General features: G+C 34.3%; 1 protein-coding gene across 1 annotated transcript in view; it reads left to right on the forward strand.

Annotated features, from left to right (window-relative positions):
• Positions 1-21,616, forward strand: part of TRDN (triadin) — a 394,231-nt gene that overhangs the window by 283,590 nt on the left and 89,025 nt on the right. The window contains 6 exon segments of the mRNA XM_044917545.1: positions 1,665-1,694; positions 10,681-10,710; positions 11,644-11,661; positions 15,301-15,333; positions 15,453-15,479; positions 17,820-17,846. Coding sequence (XP_044773480.1) covers positions 1,665-1,694; positions 10,681-10,710; positions 11,644-11,661; positions 15,301-15,333; positions 15,453-15,479; positions 17,820-17,846 — 165 coding nt within the window.

Consider the following 21,616-nt stretch of genomic DNA (forward strand, 5'->3'; position numbering starts at 1 on the left):
AAGCCTGATATTTTGGAGTATAAAATGACAAAATTGATAATGATACTTGCAGTGTGTTTAAAATTTTAAAAAAACTTAATAGTTTTGAGATGGAGAAGAGTATGAAATAAATGACTTTATACTATAGATTATAATTTGGAGACATAAGAAATTAAATAATAACATAAGTAGAAAATCATGTAGTACTGAACTGAACTGTAGAGATAATAAATGTCATACTAGTTAAGACAAAATGATTTTTAATAAGAGTTGGGCATTGAGAGATTCCTTATGGATGAAGAATGACTTCACTTGGGCTTGGAGCATGACTAAAGAATAAACTGGCAGAGAAAAAAGCATTACTAATGTAGACAGCTTAAATAAATAGTGATAATTATGACAGGCTTATTGTCATTATCAAGATATGAGACAACCTCAACTATGATGGTGTCAATGACTTGGGAAAAAAATGCAACTAAGATGGACATTTTGAAGAAATAATATTTGATAGAATATACAGAATGAAACAAAGGAAAAATTAAAAATGGTACTGAACTTTTGAGCCTGGGTAAATAGGATGATTATATTGTGAAAAATAAGTCCCAGGGAAAGGAGCTAGCTTAAGGGAGGAGGTGAGGATTCATTTTTGGGCAGGTTTATGTTCAGCAGATGGAGGGTCATCTAGGCAGTGAATTTTCTGTAGCCAGTAAGAACATAGTTGGGTCTAGGTGAAGCCCCAGTGAGAAGATGCACATGAAAGTGCTTTGATAATTGTAGCACAGACTAGACACCCAAAGTAGTCCTAAATGTTGGGTCTAAGTGGTCCAGCAAATTCTAATTCACTCAGGCAGGATTACCTGAAGGGGATGTGCACAATCTTTGATACAATTTATGTGGCCTAAGACTTCTTGGAGTGGGTTTGGCTCCTGAATAAACTTTATGCAGAACCAAGGGTCATCTTGCTTGGAGCAATCTCAGGCTGACTTAGTACCTCCCCCAAATGTTTCTGGTAACACACATAAATTTACAACATGTATCCAGATTTAGATTCATGATCCAGGATTAGATGAATTCTACCACAGAGAAAGAATTCAAAGGTGATTAAAGCATGCTGTGCCTTTTCTCTGTGTAAAGGTGGTATACATTTGCTAAAAGGAGGGTGGACTTGTCATTGCCCCTTGCTGAAATCGGACATTTTATTTTTTGTTTTTTGTGTTTTTTTTTAAGACATTTTAAACACTACTATAACAAATGCATATAATAAACTGGTGCATAATTTCTTAGTAGCTAGGCACAGATAATTTATGAAATATCACCTCCATTTTTGGCATAGATCTAGTCATATTCTTCTAGAAGTATTTGTGGTTTTCTCAGATGTAACAATTTCAAACTTAAAATGAACTTATACTAAACATATACTGTACTTATTTATTTGACTTCTTGTCTATGTAACAATATATTTTTAATTTTTTTTGGTCTTATGCTTATATCTGAGTTTTTAAAAAACCTTCACATAAAATAATATTTTCAGGTTGTTCTCATATTGCAGAAGTTGGATGGATTAATTTGTGCATAGATAACCACTCAATTTATGAATACATGGAATACAGTTTCATATTCCCAAGAGTATTCTGAAGAATGATCAGTTAGTATGTTTTAACACTATTTTATTTATTTTATTTCAGCAGCAGCTAAAAAAGATGAAAAGAAGGAAGGTATGTTTAATGCAAAAATTCCACTATGCCTTTTGTGTAAACAATTAACCAAAATCCGGAGTTGGGTTTTGCTTGCCATCTCACCCGTGTTTCCTTTGGATAACTGGATCTATATTATGCAGACATTTCTCATGAATGTATTTTTCTGCCTTACTTCATATAAAAGCGTGCACTGCTTTTTTAAAAAAACAGTTATAAATCTTGTCTTTCTCAAGATATAGGGGATAAAACATAACCTCTCAAAATCCCAGAACTTCTATTCCATTAGAAGTTTTATCACATTTCAAAAATGTGAAAAATATATTCTACACTATTAACTACTTATATCTCTGACATTGACCAGCAACTGATGCTACTTTGTTCTATTAAGTTGCAAATAGCAAATAAGCCATAGTCCATCCCCTGCACACCACCTCCTTTGTCAGAGTGTCCTGAGATGGAGTAAAATATTCCTTGCTGTCAGAGAAAACTTACACCCAATGGAATTTAACAGGTAAGAAAGACTTTATTGAAGACGATTGCAATAGGGCTCAAATCCATTGCAGTAGAAGTTGAAATCCAACACCAGTGAAACAGAAAGCCTGAGAATTTTAAAGCTCTGAGATGAGCTAGTGGAAAGGTACTAGAGAACATTGGGCGGTTGGGGTGTGGGGCGATGGTTATTGTGATTAGGCCATCTATGTTTACTATGTTTGCTGCTTATTGAAGTTAGTCTCCTACCCTCCTATAGGCACTGGGATATAGAACACTATACCCTTTGATGATTACATTTCAAAAGGATGTCTCCTAGATCCTGAGAAAGATACTTCTGGGTGTAGCAGATTTATATTTCAAAAGAACAGAGAAAGAATTTACAGCTGCAAGTTTTCTAAAGTAAATGTACTAATACAAGGGAGGTTGGGGGCCTATAATCAGGAAGACACCTGTCTAAAATTTAGTCAAGCTAAGGGAAATATTAAGACCGTCTTAGTCACTGTGATTCTATTTAGAGAGATGTTTCTCATGTACCCTGACAATATTTAGACAGCGTCTAGATATCACCACTGTTCATTATTCTAGGCTTATTTTCTTAGTAAAAATAGTATGAAGATATAAGCAATCATTTCTAACTTTGAAAATGACAATAATATTCTAATTAGTGTTCATATAACCTGAAAAAAATAGAAAGCAAGTGTTATATTTTATATTTAGTATCATCAGAATTTTACATAATCATAGCAGCTTGGGAATCACATTCTGCTTCTTTTAAACAGGAATCTAAGAGTCCATAGATAGGAGACAGAAAAAATATTTTAGTAAGCCATTATTTGTTTAGAGAGAACAAAACCATGGTATCTTAATAAAGCCAACTAAGACACGTTAGTGTGTTTATTTCCCCATGTACGCATAACAAATCTTTAGGTGTATTCTGGAAATTACATCATTTACATGATCAACACTGTGGTGAGGATACAGAGATGTTACAAGAAAAAAGAGGTAGTAAGTCCTCAGCACAGTTTTTGATATAGACAGTCCTCAAAAATGTTAATCTTTTCCCACCATTCCTTCTTAGGAATAATGAACAATTTACCATTTGATTTAGGAAAATGAGTAACATGAACAGTTATTTTTCCATTCATTAGTATTCAAACCAAAGTATTAAAAGACTTTGGGGTATATGAAACAATAGTCAAATTACAAACTGCATCGCTTTAGGCTTTATATTGTTTTTTTGGTTTTTTTTTTCCTCATTGCTATGCTTCCAGCGTTTTTTGTTCTATTTTTCCTGGATTAGATCCCTCATTTTCTTTTTCTTTTTTGAGAAATTGTTTATAATCAATATGCAATATTTGGAAAAGCTTGGAGAGTTTGGGCAGAGCTTTGCCATGGAGAGTCAAGTGATCCAGTGTCCACCACCAGCTGTAAAATATATAAAACATATGCCCCTATGTATTATTATTATTATTATTATATTATTGTTATTTCAAAAGAGTTTCATAGATTATCTTTTATCTCTTATTTGGAAAAATTTTGTAGTTGCGAAGATTATGCTGTTTAAGAAACAAAGACAGCTATCTAGAATAATTTTCATTGTTTCCAGCATATAAAGGAGAACAGACTCAATGTCCAGCTATTCTAGGCAGTCATTTGATTTTGTTTCATGAGTTTCTATTTCCCTTTCTCTTGTTAAGCAGAGCAGAGAGGTATACAGACATAAGGGTCTTGGCTCTTGTTTCTTATTTTCTATAATCTCAATAAGATTATAGAAATCTTTTCCATAGAGGTTTCCTGCCTCTATTGGAAATATGTCTGTTCAAATGAAGCATGCTTAATACAAATTACCACATACAATTTGGATTTTCAACATTTTATTTTATACAAAGTTTATTTCTATTCACATTCAAACTCTTGGGGGTATAGTTCAAAGATACTAATGGTTGACTACTTTCTTGGAGAAGAAGAAAATCAGGAGGGTTTTAAGGCTTAACTAGAATGCCCTGGGAAGTTCTTTCATTAGCGAATTTTAAAATGCAGAAACATAAGTACATACCAGTTTCCTTATTATCAAAGATGATCTGTGCACCAGGGGGCAAAGGGCTTCTTGAATACTGAACTCTGAAGATTTGCTTTTCATGTTAAGATCTTATCCTCTATGTCCCATCAAGTCTCTCTCAGAAACCTTAACAAGAGAGACCTTTGGCTCTGCTGAGCTTTGCCCATCAATTTTACTGTTCTTTGGAGTTTTGGCATCAGAGCAATCATAGCTTAAGTGGAGGGACATTTTTGACTATTCAACTGGGGTCCTTTTATAAGCCTTTTTCTACTGAAATTTCCCCTGTATGCCACTCTTTCTCTCCCTTATAGACACTTTACTCATCATCTGTTAACACACATTCTTTCTTACTTTCCATTAGTTTCAAAGTCAAAGTCCCATCAAATTGTATTTTCTCTATAAAATGTGCTTATTCTCTCTGTTTCTTCTTATGTAATTGCCCCACTCTCTTTGTAGACACAGAGACACAAATTCTGGCTTATGCTTCAACCTCTGTTTCTCCTTTGCCCCTGGCATTTAGTCTTCTAGAATTTTTAATTTGGCTGAACTCTCTTTTGTTTAATCTTTCCTAAAATAATTAGAAAGGCTAATCTTCATTCACAGCTCTTGGTCCTCTAGCTCTCACCTCACATTGTTGTTTGTGTCCTCACATTGGTTTTCTAACTTCTCATATTAATTAGGGCAACGATCTCTGAAATCAGATGTTCTCAAAATGTGGTCAATGACTCCCGGGGGGGGGGGTCTCTGAGACCCTGTCAGTGGTTCTTCAAGGTCAAAACTATTTTTATAAAAATATGAAGTCATCGTTTGCCTGGTTCATTGTCATCCTCCCATGAGCGTGCACTGGGGTTTTCCAGAGGCTACATAATTTGCGATATTGCAACAGATTGAATACTTAAGCAGAAATGCAAATCCAACTGTCTTCTCATTAAACTAGACATTAATGAGATTCACAAAGCCACTCATCTCACCATTTTTTTTCTGTATTGGAAAATATATTTGTCATAAAAATATATTACTTATGTTAACATGTAACAAGTTTATTCTTTTTTTAATAAATGCATAAGTAAATTTATATTTTAAATTTTCCTCAACTTTAATTTTTAAAATTATAAACATCAATGGATAAAAACTGCATAAATAAATGCTGTTTGGGATCTTTTAAAATTGTAAAGGATTGAAAGGATACCAGAGATAAAATTTTGAGAATCTCTAACCTATATAATAATCATGCCTATAATATTTTCACTAAATAGGGTCCTTCAGAATATTGAACTGACTTCATAAAACTTTTCATGTTGTTACCTATTTAAAATATTCAGTGGCTCCACACCAACCACAGAATATAGTCTACAGGCCTTAACCTATAATCCAAGTCACCACAGTCTGTTTCCTGACCCCCTGTCATGTATACATCTAGGCAAAGACAAAGCCAAGGCCTGAATAATTCCACTAGTCAAGATACAATGAGCCCTTTTGAGCTAGAGAGAATTCCTTACCTCCATGGTCAGTAAAAGCAAGAGTAGCTGAAGGTGCCAACATTTCATGGTTCTTATCCTACACACCAAAAAACAATGACACCCAAAGAAAAGAGGCCAGATAATGCAACACAAGTTAGGGACATTTCAGGGTTGAGGAGCCAATTTTAGACTGCAGCCAAATGGTTTCATGGTCTGCAACTCTATTCCAAAGTGTTCTAGGCAGGAGAACTCAGGAGGTGATAAGAAGCTGTCTCATGACAGCCTCCCATCCAGCTATGTTCTGGAAGGATCAAAAGGCATTCTGCTGAGACTCACATGAGCTGTGGTTTAAAACTTGGCCCCCACAGGGTCTATATGGATATGTGCCTGGCCACCATGGCACCACGGTGGAGCCTTTACCTTATATTTCTACCCACTTTCTTCCTGTATGTATCACATATTTCATTTGTATCAAGCCATTCTCAATTTTACACATACAACTTGCTGTCTTGCCTTTGTTCCTGCTGTTATCATAACAGAGCTTATCTTTTCCTTCTATGGATATTCAATGTTTTAAGGGCTCAGGAAAAATTCTCTTTCCTCTAAGACATCTGTCTGACCCTCTCAATTAAATATACTTTCTTTTTCATTTATAATCTCACATCAGAATTTATCTATACCTCCCTACCATTGCTGATTTCTTGCCACCTTGTACTTATATTGCTGGTATTCATTTTCCTTCTACTTTAATTGACTTTAAAACTTTTGATTAAAGGGACCCTGTCTAATTCAGTTTTATCCCCTACTGGGACTAACACATTTTCTCAGTTTGCACATTGCTTAACAAATATTTATTCTGTGAATGAATCAGTAATATCTAGGACTCTTAAGATCAATATAATATCCACAAGAAATATGAGTAGGTACTCAATTTTCCACATCACAGGCAAGGAAGAATTTATTATTATTATTATTATTATTATTATTATTATTATTGGAAGTTATATTCCAGTGGCTTTTTAGGTCTGAGAAATCATAGCCAAATACTGACAATTTCATCATAGGTGTATTTTGATTACTAGCTGCTACTTGGGTTGCACTAGCAGATTAGGTAGACCCCATTCATTTAAACTTAGCTTCAGATATGAATTCCTAGGGGCTGGAAAGCCTTTGAGTTTTGCACATAGTTTATCTTCTGAAGTATATAGTTCCATTGAGAATGAGCCAGATTAGATTTATCATCTACTATAGCTAGAACAAGAACAAGTAAGTTTAATGCATGTGTAAATTAGGGCTTCAGAATTGAAGTCTGAAGAGAAATTATGCTGAAAAACAAAGGAAAATATCTGTTATTGTAACTGAATAAAGATGTCAATGGGGCAAGTTATACATGGAAATGGAATACTTGATCACCTGCATTATCAGACTACCAGAGAGTAATTTTTTCCCTTCTATACAACTGGTATTTCATTTTTCTCTGGCATCACTTCTGACTATAATAGACCATACCTGATACAGTAGTCCCTTTCTATCCACGGTTTCATTTTTGGAAGCTTCAGTGACCCGAGATCAACCACCACCTGGAAGCAAATGTCCCTCCTTCTGACACATGGTTAGAAGGTCTATAGTAGCCTAACAATAGTCATAATGCCTACATCATTCACCTCACTTTATTTCATCACCCAGGCATTTTATCATTTCACATCATCACAAGAAGGGTGGATACAGTACAGTAAGATATTTTGAGAGAGACCTTATTCACATGACTTTTATTACTGTACATTGTTATAATTTTTCTATTTTATTATTATTTATTATTATTAATCTCTTTCTGTGCCTAATTTATAAATTAAACTTTATCATAGGTATGCATGTATGGGAAAAAACATAGTATATACAGGTTTGGTTTCAGGCATCCACTGGGGGTCTTGGAACATATCCCCCCTGGATGAGGGAAACTACTGTGCATTGCTAAAGATGAGTGAATGATGAGTTGAACAGATTGCGAACAAATCACAGCTGCTGTGAGCTTCGATGTTCTTAATAAAAGACTGTTGTTCAGATTATTGGGCATATGGTCTTTAGGGAAGTATATTCACTGAGTAAGCCTTTATAATATTTTTAAGCCGTTTTAGCAGAGTGCTGAGAGGGTATAATGAAGTTTAATAGCCTGAGTATTAATGGCTGGTACTAATAGCTTTTCAGGGTCAGTATGTGATCTTTCAGTTCTAAGCATTATGTTTTTTGTTGTTCAGGTATTTTACTTGTGTAAGTCTGCTGCTCTGTTGACTCCAACCCAAAGACATGATTTTATAATGACATTTTAAGTTACTTTCACTATAGCTCTCGTTTTTAGAAAACATGTATTGAATTTTTAAAACCTACTTGGTGAGATCATGGCTTATTTTTTTACATTTCTTCTTCATGAAATGTTTTACTTTATCTCAATAAGCTCTATATTTTACCTGATCCTGGACTTCACATTTTTTATTCTTTCATTTCAATGCAATTGATACCTGGCACATTATATTACAAATTCCTTTTTTTCTTTAAATATTTTCTTTAAATATTTAAATGACACAGAGAGAGACAAGCAGGGGGAGTGGCAGGCAGAGGGCGATAGAGAAGCAGGCTTCCCGCTGAGCAAGGAGCCCAATGTGGGACTGAATCCCAGGACTCTGGGATCATGACCTGAGCCGAAGGCAGATGCTTAACTGACGGAGCCACCCAGGCGTTCCTATACTACAGTTCTTATTATGAATGAGAAGGAAAGTAGGTTTAAACAACAGACATTTCACAGATGCACATTTTGTGTTCAGCTTTCCATATCTACCCCACACCAGCATCTAGTCAGAGAATAGAGGTGTGGGGGTGGAAATAGTCTTCTCCTTGCCCGCCACACTTTATCTCTCCGTCCTACCAGTCTTCCCAAGCTTTTTCAATTGTATTCCTGAATGACCATGTGCTTGTCATAATCTTCCTGTGTTTTCCATATTGGCTGTACACTAGGGTCAGTGAGAGTCCCGTGACCTTTTGGGTGGGCAGAAATCTCACTCTAGTGTACTGGAGTCCGCCAAATGAATTGAGAACTTACAAAGATCATTGAGCTTTCCACTTCTCCGTTGCAGCTGTCGTGCTATAAGAATCCGTGTCTGCATTGTTAGTTAATTGTTAGGCATATGAATAAGAGGATATTTATCCTATTCTTATATGAAACTGTTTTATATAATATTTTTCTATGTATTTGAATTACTTGCTTATCTATTTAGGGTAATTACTCATGAAGGAAAGGAATGAGAAATTGCTTGCAAAGCACATTTTAGATAGCAAATTTAGCCTACTCAGTTATAGTTCCAGACGGAAAAACTAAATATCAAGAAAAATATTTTTTGACAGGGCAGGAAGGATATTAGGAGAAATCTAGCTTAATATTCTTTTTACTGTGCCATGCTGGACATAATAACGTTTAATAGATGTTTAGTGAATAAGTAAATGTTTTGTTCCAAAGATTTATTATTTTTCAAAATAGGGTTTGCTTTTCCCTTACACATGCAACCTACCCCTATTACAGAGAAATCAGAAATTCACAAAGAGGATGGTGCAAAAATATCACTTGAATGACTGTATTTTTCTATTATGTGGATGTCTATGAATTCTTTAACAGTTCCACTCCTGTTCAGAAGGTACTGTTTAATATTCCCATTAATTAGACATGTAAATCAATGTCATAAAAAAAACTTCTTCCTATATATATGTATTTATGATACTTTAGCATTTTTCTCTTTGGATTTCTAGTAGTGGACTTACTATATCAAAAAGCATGCTCATTTTTATGACTTTCTCAAGATTCTTTCTCAAGTTGCTTTCTAAAATGTGTTTCTAGCTTCTATTTCTATGGAAGTGAGTTTTTACTTCTACCTCACTACTACTGTCATTGGTAATCATTTTTTCATAAAACAACTCAGTTGACCACCTAACTGCTTTTTGTGAATAAACTCCCATTGTCATCTTCAAACATTTTAGCTCTATTAATTCACTATGAAAGTAAAATTATGGTATCAATCGCTTCCCTATAAGGCACACAAATCTGCCAAGCAGATAATTATCAGCCAGAAAACAGTTTATCTACCTTTTGCAATGATCAATTTATAGTTCATTATTACAATTATAATTTCAGTAATATCAAGAAAATTTTCAAGTTAAGTTATAGAAGAGGTAAAGGAAAAACCACAAAAGATAAATAAAATATTTCTGAGTAGAAACTTCAGATGCCTCTCTTCTAAAATGAGGTCAAAAACCTCTCATTTTATTTTCAAGTGATAGGAACAGAAAGTTACATGACCTAAATACTAAAAAATCATAAAATTTTCAGATCTAGGCTGAATACCCAAAAGACTAAAAGCAAAATAGATGTCTGCTGACCACTGAATACACATTACTCCATAACAGCTACTAAATATAATATATTCATCAGTAACCTTTGAGCCGACGTCAACCTGTTTTTTTCCCATTACAATAGAAATGATTGAATATTTGTCCTGTAAATATATTGATTATTCAGGGAGTGCAAAGCAGGTGATCTGGGTGGCTTTAGATTGAGCAAATGAAGAAAACACAGACTAAATTCACAGGCTTCAGCCCATCTTTATGGAAGCAGACCATATATTGGCTCAGCTTGACTTTCTATTAAAAGGTCATTAGCTTTGATAGGCACAATGTAATCTCTGTGCAAATTTTATGTGGATATTTTCTTTCATCTCTGTCCTTTTTTGTAGTCTTTCTATTTCAGAAAATTTCTTATGTATTGCCTCACTCTAATACTCATCTTCTCAAAAACAGTAATTTCTCCTTAAGCCCCATATTCTAGAAATACGTTATGCGATCAGTCCACTTTATTGAAGATTATTTCAGAGTATTTGGCATTTTATTGTAAACTAATCAGTTGTTGATTTATGATATCTGCTTTATCAATAATTTATCTTTGTGTTTTCAGATTCTAAGAAAACAAAAACACCTGTAGAAGGTATTGGAAATATTTTCCTTTTCTGTCTTATATTTGATGAATCCCAAATTGCATTTCTTATTAAAGGATTATTATAGAAGAAAAAACTATATATGGGATAGGGGAGAGAAAGAGAGAGAGAGAATATGAAGGAAAGAGTCAAGTCTTTACTGACAATATTGCTATGAGATGTATTTGGTAAAACAAAAAATAAATACTGCGTATATTTACCTTTCACAACAATTGTTTTCAAAGAAATGTTTGCTTGACAAGAAATTGAACAATGTTTGGGCGCCTGGGTGGCTCAGTTGGTTGGGCGGCTGCCTTCGGCTCAGGTCATGATCCTGGAGTCCCGGGATCGAGTCCCGCATCGGGCTCCCTGCTCGGCAGGGAGTCTGCTTCTCCCTCTGACCCTCCTCCCTCTCATGCTCTCTGTCTCTCATTCTCTCTCTCTCAAATAAATAAATTTTAAAAAATCTTAAAAAAAAAAAGAAATTGAACAATGTTCAGTATCAAGCATTTATTCTACTAGAAAGAATGAATTCAATTAATCTTGGATACCCCAGCATCAATTAGGAACTGAATCATTCCTTTAAGCCTTGAATAGAATCATAACTCATCTGGCAAGGATACCTGTTTCTTTTGTATTTGCTTATATGTGATTATGTGTTCACCTGTATTTAAGACGACTGCAAGGTATAAATCATTGAAAATGATTAAACAGTGTAATCCTGGGTTGATTCATTGTCAATGTTTTGCACTCAAATTATGGACACACCTACAGTAGTAATCGGCAATACCTCAGAGCAACACTGAAATTTGAGGAGAGAGAATGGGGGAAGGGGATGGAAAAATTACAGTCTAGTCAACATGTTGGGGGAGTAATTTTATCTTTGAAGGTTTTAAGAGTGTAAGAGCAATTGTTTTTTTGTTTGTTTTCATTTTTTTCGACAGAACACCCCAAGGGAAAAAGTAAGGAAATGCATGCAAATATATTTGTGTATATGTTTTTTCCTCTTTACAACTACTATTGGCCTGCTAGTATACTTAGACTTGCAGTTTTGAATATCTCTTTTTTATATTTTATGCATGTGAACTCTACTTGTTGTTTTTTGTTAGAATGAAAAAATACACAACCTGAGGGTCAGAGGGACGGAAAACCATGGCAGTCATTCTTAAAGTCATTTTCCAAATTCATACAATTGTCTAATAATATTACCCACAGCCTCATAACTAAAAATACAACTTCATTTCATTAACCAAAACTGTTAATGTAAATTTAGTCTCTGTAATGTGATTTGTTCTCAGTCCTTAAAAAAGAAAAAAAAGAAGTTCTTTTTCAGGCTGGTTTCATAACCACATTCCCATTACCTTTCTTCTTGTAATCCATAAATATTTTGGCATGTTCATATGATATGTGACATTTCATTCTTAATGTGATTTCCCCCCTATAAGCACTATGAGTTCTGTGTAATAGCATTGCTTGGAATCCATACCTTAGGCAGCATCCACTGTTGCTTTAACATTGTGTTAAAGCTGTTTGCTAACAGTAAAGCTAGATGCCTGGAGGTTGTATCTTTTGCAAAAACATGCTCTCCTCTGAAGAAATTAGGATATGTTGAACAAATGGAAACAAAAAACCCCTAACTTAACCCTACTCAATCAGCCATTAAAAATCATCACATTCCCAGAAATGCAGAGCTTTTAAGGATCCCAGTGATATTAAAAAAACAAAACCAAAACCAAAACATCTGTTTTAAAATATACACCACTTTTTGAAAATTTTATGTATGTTTTGGTCCTGCAAAAGGTTAGGACCCTGAGGCATTCTATGTCATAAAAATGCTCTAAAATAGGGGCGCCTGGGTGGCTCAGTTGATTAAGCGACTGCCTTCGGCTCAGGTCATGATCCTGGAGTCCCGGGATCGAGTCCCGCATCGGGCTCCCTGCTTGGCAGGGAGTCTGCTTCTCCCTCTGACCCTCCTCCCTCTCATGCTCTCTGTATCTCATTCTCTCTGTCTCAAATAAATAAATAAAATCTTTAAAAAAAAAAGCTCTAAAATATTCTGTAGGATGAATCATGAAATTATAGTAAAACTCAGCCAGGGGAGCAATCTATCTATAGAGAAGTATGTGTTCCTTTAGTTTCAGATTTATGTATGTGCACAGCTGTTGATGAGCCCTGGATCATGGATACAGAAACACTTTATAAACCATTGCACCAGCAGGAAAATGGAGTACGACCAGAGATGAGAAAAATGATGTTAAATTATATATATATATATATATATATATACATATATATGTATATATTTATATGATGTTAAAAATGATGTTAAATTATATATATCTATAATCTTAAGGCCCTCACTTTATTGCAGGCTATATAATTTAAAAGATCTCACAGACACACTGCATCTCCTTGGCAATCTTCGGAGCACTGGTATACTTCATTTAAGAAAAAATGCCTTCCCAGGCATTCATTTACATCCCAACTGCTTCCCTCATTGAGAAGTTCAGTGGATTGTGACTTGGGCAGTAATAGGGAAAAGAAAAATAATTTTCCTTTAAACAATGAATAATTCTTTTAAAATTAACTTATTTTCTCTGGTTTTTCATCTAGAGTTGCTTTTTTAAAAAGATTTATTTATTTATTTGAGAGAGAGAGAGCACGTGTGCCAGGGGCAGAGGGAGAGAGAGAGGGGAAGCAGATTCCCCCTTGAGGGATGACTTGGGGCTGGATCCCATGACCCACAAGACCTGAGCTGAAACCAAGAGTGGGACGCTCAACTGACTCAGCCACCCAGATGCCCCTAGACTTGCTTTTATTGTTGTTATTGTTGTATCTTTGAATTTGTTTGATTTGGATTCTTTGCCTTTAGGATTGCTTCATTCAATTATACATCTCCATCCCTATATTCTTATTTTGCTTCTAATTTTCTAATTATCACAATTAAGAAGTTGTTCTTTTTTAAGTTTAATAAATCATGATGGAGAAACAGAGTAAAGAGTACATGAAACCTTCATATACATATTTTTGAAAATTTTTGTGAACTATAATTTTTTCAAAATAAAAAGTAAAATATAAACAATCATAGATGTGATTTGGCAGTCCCTGTCGAATTAAAGGGTACCTTAATTTATATTTATTAAAGATAATTCAATAATTACATCCTGAATTATCCTACATAATAAGTGCTCTCAACAGCCTTTTTCTTCACATTGTTCCAAATTAGCACAGGTATTTTCCTGTTTATATGATGGCTTTCTGATGTGATTGGAAGGCCCTTTTTTTAGCTTTGTAATATCACGTATAGCTGGAATTCAGTTTTGATGCATACCCAGATCGACTTCTAGTATTTTTTCAACTGTCATCACTTTGCAATTTCTTAGGAATGTTACATGGATTGTGCTTCAGCTCAGCAATAAATTAAGCAACACGTTTAATTACTCCATGTTTTTCAAGCAACTTTTGGTAATGTTCTCACTGTGTTTAATTTTAGCTAAGTCACCTGAGTGTCTTCTTTTTGACTTGTGACACTTGGTCAAGTCATTGTTTTAATTGGTTTTACGGCCTGCATGCTTCTTGTGATTGGATAAATTGCTTGATATTCTTACATGATGACACTCTTGGTAAACAAAATTGAACACTTGTGAGACTCGTGACTGTAGAAGATTTGATGGCCCTCTGTGTTTCTAAAATACAGTTCTTAGAAGTCTTTCAGCATAAACATCTTCTAGTCTCCAAAATATATTCGTTGAATGAGACTTTAAAATAATCTCCCCATAACTTTTCTTTAAAAAATCCAGTAATAATGTACCTATGTTAAAACATTTCTTGAAAATCTTCTTTTAAATTAATTGGACAAGCTTGTCAAGGCAAAATACAAAATATTGGAATTGCAGACAATAGCACTTAGTATAAAATTAGTACTTGCCCTTTGTATAAAATTAGTTCTTATTATAACACAAGTGTCATCTTACTCTTGAGGCCAGAATAATGCTTTGTCTCATATAATATTGACAAAAATGGGTTCTTAAAAAGAAATATTATCTAATAAGGACTCTATAAGGAGCATTTGCCCTAAAAACAAGGGAAGCGTGTTTTGCTTTCCACTGAAAATTCAATCTATTTTAATGTTTTCAGTTTGCCTCAGCAAAGCCTTTGTCTTAGCTAAACAAATAACTTTTCAATATAAGCAGATTTCACCTTCAAAGAGGAAGTCCCTATGAAATCTGTCCATCCTTATCTGAAAATTATTTTAAAACAGCTGTAATAATTATCCTTTGGTTCATTTTTTATCCCAAATTTATTTCATGTTGATCTAATACAATAGCAAATTAATTATTTTCCATTCTTTATAGACTCTATTTTTTTGGTTTATTATCCATGAAAAATTTTAGTTCCTCTTACATAGAATATGTGTATGCTGTTCTGTGAGGGAAGTCAGTGAGGGAAAGAGAAGGAAAGATTTGTTTTATTAGTTTTATTAGTTTATTTATTAGTTGTTGCAGTCCAGCATTAGCACATATATGTTTGTGTTAAAACAATTAAATTGTGACATATAAAATTGGAATAATAATAATAACAACAATAATAATATGTTTCAGAACAGGAAAAGAAAGAAAAACATGTGGAACCAGGTAACTGTTTTTAAATTCCTCTATCTTCCTTTCATTTTATTATTTAATTTGCAATTGAATACTGAATCCCAATAGAATGGCTTAGAATGTTGACTTTTTTCTTTTCTTGTTTGATACAGCAAAGTCATCAAAGAAGGAACATTCAGGTGAGTTAGACTGATGTTTCTGGGTTCTTTCTACCTGATGTCCAACGTTTATTAATGCTGCAGCCTCAGACAGGTGGTAAGGGCCATGCCAGGAGAGGGTAGGAAATCTCTTCATCTCATGGTCTTTATTTCAAGTTCTTGACATAGAGTTAACATCAGTGCAGTTTTAGAAAACAAAACCAGAATATGTGAGACTCTTGCTACCCAGTGAGTGTTCTGTAAACCAGCAGCATCAGGTTGTTAGAAATGCAGTGTCTCTGGCTCCAGCCTGGACCCACTGAATCAGAATCCATAACTTCCTAAGATCCCCAGTGACTCTGTCAAAGCAGTGTTTGAGAAGTACTGATGAGTGTAAAATAACAAAAACAAAACAAAACAAGAAAAAAAAAAACCACTTTCTGTAAAAGCATCCAATATTGCTTTACTTGTAAAATATGGAATATTTAATTCAGCAAATACTCTCTCCCTATTCAAAATGTTACTTAATGACATTTCTTGAGTACTCAGGGGAGCTGCAATGAAAGTAGAGGTAGATTTTGCCCTCAATATATTTACATTCTAATGGGGGAAAATTGAATTGAGAATCAGACAATCGGTAAAACACACATACAAACAAACACATCTAAAAATGCAGTTGGTACGAATACCAAATGGTTTTCTTACAGGTTTCTAGCATTTAGTCTGTCCTATTAGTTGCTTCAAATGCAAATAAATGCAAGTTTCTAAAACTTATTTTACTGACTTCAATTTAAAATATTATGTGTTGATTTTGCCTTCAAATTTCTCCTCAAAGAACTTCACTGAGTTTTCGTGTGTATATGTTTGTGGGTATGTGTATAGGCGGTCATAGGTTCCTATAATGTCCACTAGTTGCTCTTCCCATTTTCTTGTATTTAAATGGAAATTACATCTACTCAGTGTTATGTAAATAACCAACCATACAAATGTAGCTCTACTATTTCCCACCCCCACCACCACAGACCAGAGCAAACCACAGGTTCAAAGCTACATTTCTTCTTCTTCTTCCAAGTTTCTAAAACTTCCTCAGACAACTCAATCCATTTAGTTATTTCTCCAACTAGTTCCCATAGCATCATCCTCTTTCCTATAGCATCATCCCCTTTCCTATAGCATCATCCTCTTTCCTTTATAATAGCACTTATTATACTGTTATAATCACATTACCTTGCTTTTTTTCCATTTTAAATAGTCAGAAATTAGAGTGCCTATTATAAAGGCAGGCACACAGTAGGCACTTGATAATGGTTTCTTTTTTTTTTTTTTTTAAAGATTTTATTTATTTGACAGTGAGAGACACAGCGAGAGAGGGAACACAAGCAGGGGAAGTGGGAGAGGGAGAAGCAGGCTCCCCGCTGAGCAGGGAGCCCAATATGGGGCTCGATGCGGAACTCGATCCCAGGACCCTAGGATCATGACCTGAGCCGAAGGCAGACGCTTAACTACCGAGCCACCCAGGCGTCCCTTGATAATGGTTTCTTAAATGAAAGGAGAAACACCAAATAGAATAACCACGTTTAAAAAAAATTTAAATGGGAATGACTTTTAAATAATTTCCAAGATGAAATGCTCACATTTCACCATTTTACATTAACATTGATATTATTTATCCTTTGGGAAGGAATGTTTTTGTCCACCTTACAGAGAACAGAGTATTTGTTCATTTGTGAGTAACATTCGGGGGTGGGCCAAACACATATTCTCATTTATGCACATACGCAGAAAACTAAAATAAAATATATATCATAGAAACATATAAACATGGAGAGACATGCAGAATGACTAGGGTATAATCAGTTTCAAGAATATTAATAGCTAACCATTATTGTCTAATATTAAACCTGACAAAATACAAAACTTAAATTGCTTGAAATCGTTATCTGTTCATTTCAGGGTATGATTACAGTGTAGCAGCGTGGCAGTAATTAGTTGTATTTTAACAATTGAAACCATTGGATAATTTATCAATCCATTTCGTTCTTTTCATACCACTTTAAGGAAAATGCATTGGCTTGTATATAAAAACAATCAGATTCTTAACTAATTTAAAAGGCAAACAAAAGGAATGTTGTGAATGAGCATTCTGTATTGAGAGAAGATATAAAAATGTAAAAAAAAATCTATGGTTCATGGTGCATATTTATAGTATACAAAAGAAAATGGCACAGTGTTGTATTTTCTTCTTCTCAGATCTATGGTTTTCCTTAGTTTCCAAGGTTATAATACAATCTTTTAAAAATTTTAAATAACCTTAAAACTATTTTAGAGAGAGACAATGGACTTGTAATTAATTTAGACTTTATTGTTTCTTGTCTTTAACAGCTCCAAGTGAAAAACAAGTAAAAGCAAGTATGTTGAATAAAACTTAAAAAAACGAAAAGAGCGTATTTCAGCAGCTTACTAATTTTTCTGTTATAGACAAGGCTAATGCTAATTTTTGAGGCTGGCTTACCAAATGTTTCTTGCTATTAATATTTGTTGTGTTGAAATAATATACGTAATTATTCAACCTTTTATGTGAATTTATTCTTCTTAAAATTTATTTTCATTTGCAAATGTTAATTTGCAGATCAACTCCTTTTTGAGTAGTTTGTATTTTTGTTTCTTAACTTGCAGAATAAATGATATCTTCAGTTTCTTAAACACATCAGACTTAATTTTCCTAATAATTAATCACTTGACCAAACCAGTAGGTAAGATAATTTGTCTACCAGTGAAAGTCATGGTATCTTTAATGAAATGAATTTTAACTACTGCTGGTGTAATGTTATAATTTCCTTTCAAGGTTTATATCTTCAGGTTATGAACATTGACTGATAACTGATACCATGGCATTTGCATCAATATTAGCTTTGACGGTATGCTTAGGGACAAATGCTGGTTTCTTTGATGGTTTTTCTCAATTAGATGAAATACCTAACAGATGGTCACTAATGAAAATTATTTTAGGCGTAATGACATGTATTTGATTTTAGAAAAAAATATACTTTTATCTTCTCTGAGCTTTATGGTCAAACCTGTCTTATGCATGATGTAAATATGATTATATTTTTTCATCTGGTTTGGAGCTGCATAGTACCATCATTATTAATGATGGTACTAATATATAAAACAAATTCATATTTTACTTAGTGCCAGGATTTTGAGATAGAGTATATCATTGGTGGATATATCAGAGAAAAATTAGAAAATATAATTTTGAGTAACTTGGTGGGAATGTCTTTTAAAAAATTACAGTTGGAAGTGTTTACATAGACATTATAGACTTTGAGAGGTGTAACATGAATCTAAAATTCCATTTATATTTTCATGAAAATTTTTAGTTGAATGTAAAGCTGATTGGAACTCTTTATTATGGAATCTTCAGTATGCTAATACTTAGTCTGTAGAAGTGCATAATCAAGAAAATGTATAAAACAAAACATAATTTTGCAGCACTGGTAGAGAACTTTAGATTGAAGATTATGCTAAAAACGAACATTTTCTTCCTAGAAAAACGTGACATATAGATAAAAATGTTGATTTGAGTAAAACAACTCTGTAAGATCTGCTATCTATGAAGCACACTATCCAATCAAGTTTTGAAGAGATCAGCATTTTTTGCAGGAAATTAGCAAATTAAGTTGCTAAATCATCTTAGACCCAATATAAAAGTTTCAAAAGAATTAATACTCAACTCTCCATATGGTTGAGAGATTTAGACTTAACATGGGCATTATCTCTCAATAAAAAAATTAGAGATAATTCATAAATTGTTTAAATTCTCTATTAACAACACGACTATCCATTTCTTCAACTAAGAATGAATGATATGATATGAAGCAATAAAAGCTCTCACATGTACTGTTGGTATGAATGTAAAATTTGGGGGAATATTGTGGCATATTTCTGGAAAAATTAAACATGAGCAAATGCACTGACCCAGTAATTTCACTTCTAAGAAAATTCTTGCACATGTGTACCAGGAAACATGTGTGCGAATGTTCATAACAGGATTACTTAAAACAGCACAAAATCAGACATAGCCTAATGTCCATTGGCAGGAGAATGGATGTATAATTATTAGAATGTATAGATAGATAGATAGATAGATATAGATATATATCACACAATTAAACTGATAATCAACTACAGCTACTCATGTCAACACGGCTTCTGTAAAACGTTAAACTGAATTTATTTAAGCAAACAACAATTTGAATCAAGCAGTGCCAAAAATGAAAAAGTAGTTAGGGGTGCTCCATAGGCAGGGGCTAGGACAGAGGTTTAAGAAAACACAGAAGCAAAGCAAAGAAATAATTTAATCGGCTAGAACTTAAATGTTTTTCTTATTTAGGAACATTTAGTTATTTGGCTGTCATGATAGCTGTTCTTAAGTTTTAGTTTTTCAGATTCCAGAAAAATCTAGATGACTCTGGCTTTGGTTTGTTTATATAAGCTACTGAAGTCACTAGAGCTACCCCAGTCTAATAGCCTCTTTAACTATTTTAACACTGCATCTCAACATGATGTTTTGAAAGAATCAAATCACAAGAATTAAACAATAGAAACCAATTTTTATACTTATCTAACTAAACAATATAATTTGATCTATGTAAAATGGTCTTATCTTTGTTTAGAGATAAGTACATGTAATAAAAAACTGTACTGAAAAATAGGGAAATGATTAATACAAAATTTAGGACAATAGTAATTCTGAGATGAAGGGAAAGGCATGAGGTAGTGGAAGGTTTCAAAGGCTTTGTGATATTTTATTTCTTAAACTCACAGGGTGTTATAAAGGTGTGCATATTTTTTATTACCATTCCTTAAAATGGGCACATATGATATATGCCTCTATGCCTCTCATTTCTATATTTTTCATAATTAATCAGGCTTTAAAAGCCCAGAGCATGAGGAGATAGAAGTGGCGACATCATGTCGCAGCTCCCTGGCAGCTGTGATGGACCACCAAGAGATGAGCAGCTGGGGTTGGGGGCAGATATAAGTGAAGGATGTGCTTGTCTGCGGTTATCAAGAGTGATATATTATGTTTCTGAAAGTATCACTGAAGTGGAAAACTGATGAGGTAGCAGATAGAAGCAATATTTGCAAGAAAAAAAGGCCTTGACTTGGCAAAAGGAGACAGGATGCAGGCCAGACTGGTATTAAATATGGGGCAGGGATTGGTCATGCTTTGGGGTGGCAAGGAAAATAAATGGTGCAGGTATGTGCTGGTGAGGCGGGGGAAATATGAGGTAGTGTAGTCTGCTTTTGTTTTCTCTATGAATCTCTCAGAAGCAGCTTGCCTCTATACTGTAGGATACTGGAAGCTTGAGGAGGGGAGAGAATGCATGAGCCAGTTGTCTAGTATGGGAAAACAACTCCTCAAGGTCTGCACTAGTATTGTTGGTCAGTGCTGAGCTATCCCTTAAATACTGAACTGAGACAATTCAAGTGAGATCTGTAGCAGGGTGAGGCCCTTCCTCCAGTTTGGATGACTGTTCAGGTGGCAGGGATAAAGTAGTTTTGGTGTTTTGAGGGTGTAATGGGTTGAATTATGTCCCCCCCCAAAAGAATATGTTAAAGTCCTAAGTCAGAGTCCATGAATGTGACCATATTTCAAAATAGGGTCTTTACAGAAGTAATCAAGTTAGGATGAGGTCATACCGGATTAGAGTGGGCCCTGAATCCAGTGACTGGATAAGAAGAGGGAGATTTGGAGACATGCAGATACACACAAAGAGAAGAGAACCATGTGAACACAAAAGGAGAAATTGCAGTGATGCAGCTATAAACCAGTAAATACCAAGCATCGCCAGCAACCACCAGAAGCTAAGAGGCAAGGAAGGATTCTTTCCAGGAGAATTCAGAGATAGCTTCAGAGGATGGGCTGGAGACACCTTCGTTTTGGATTTCTTGCCTCTAGAACTGTGAAAGAATAAATTTCTGATGTCTTTAGCCACCCAACAGTTTAAAAGCAGCCTGGAGGACTACTACAGCTGATGGCTATAAAAGCAGACACGAAGTGAGCAATTGCACCGTGGCTCATTTATATATTAGCTTGGTAAGAGTAAAAGTGAGGACATGAAGAAGATCTGGAGCAGTGAGAAAGGGGTAAGATCAGAAGAATGAAAGTA

Source organism: Neomonachus schauinslandi, chromosome 8 (genome assembly GCF_002201575.2).
Source record: "Neomonachus schauinslandi chromosome 8, ASM220157v2, whole genome shotgun sequence".
Classification (NCBI taxonomy): Eukaryota; Metazoa; Chordata; class Mammalia; order Carnivora; family Phocidae; genus Neomonachus; species Neomonachus schauinslandi.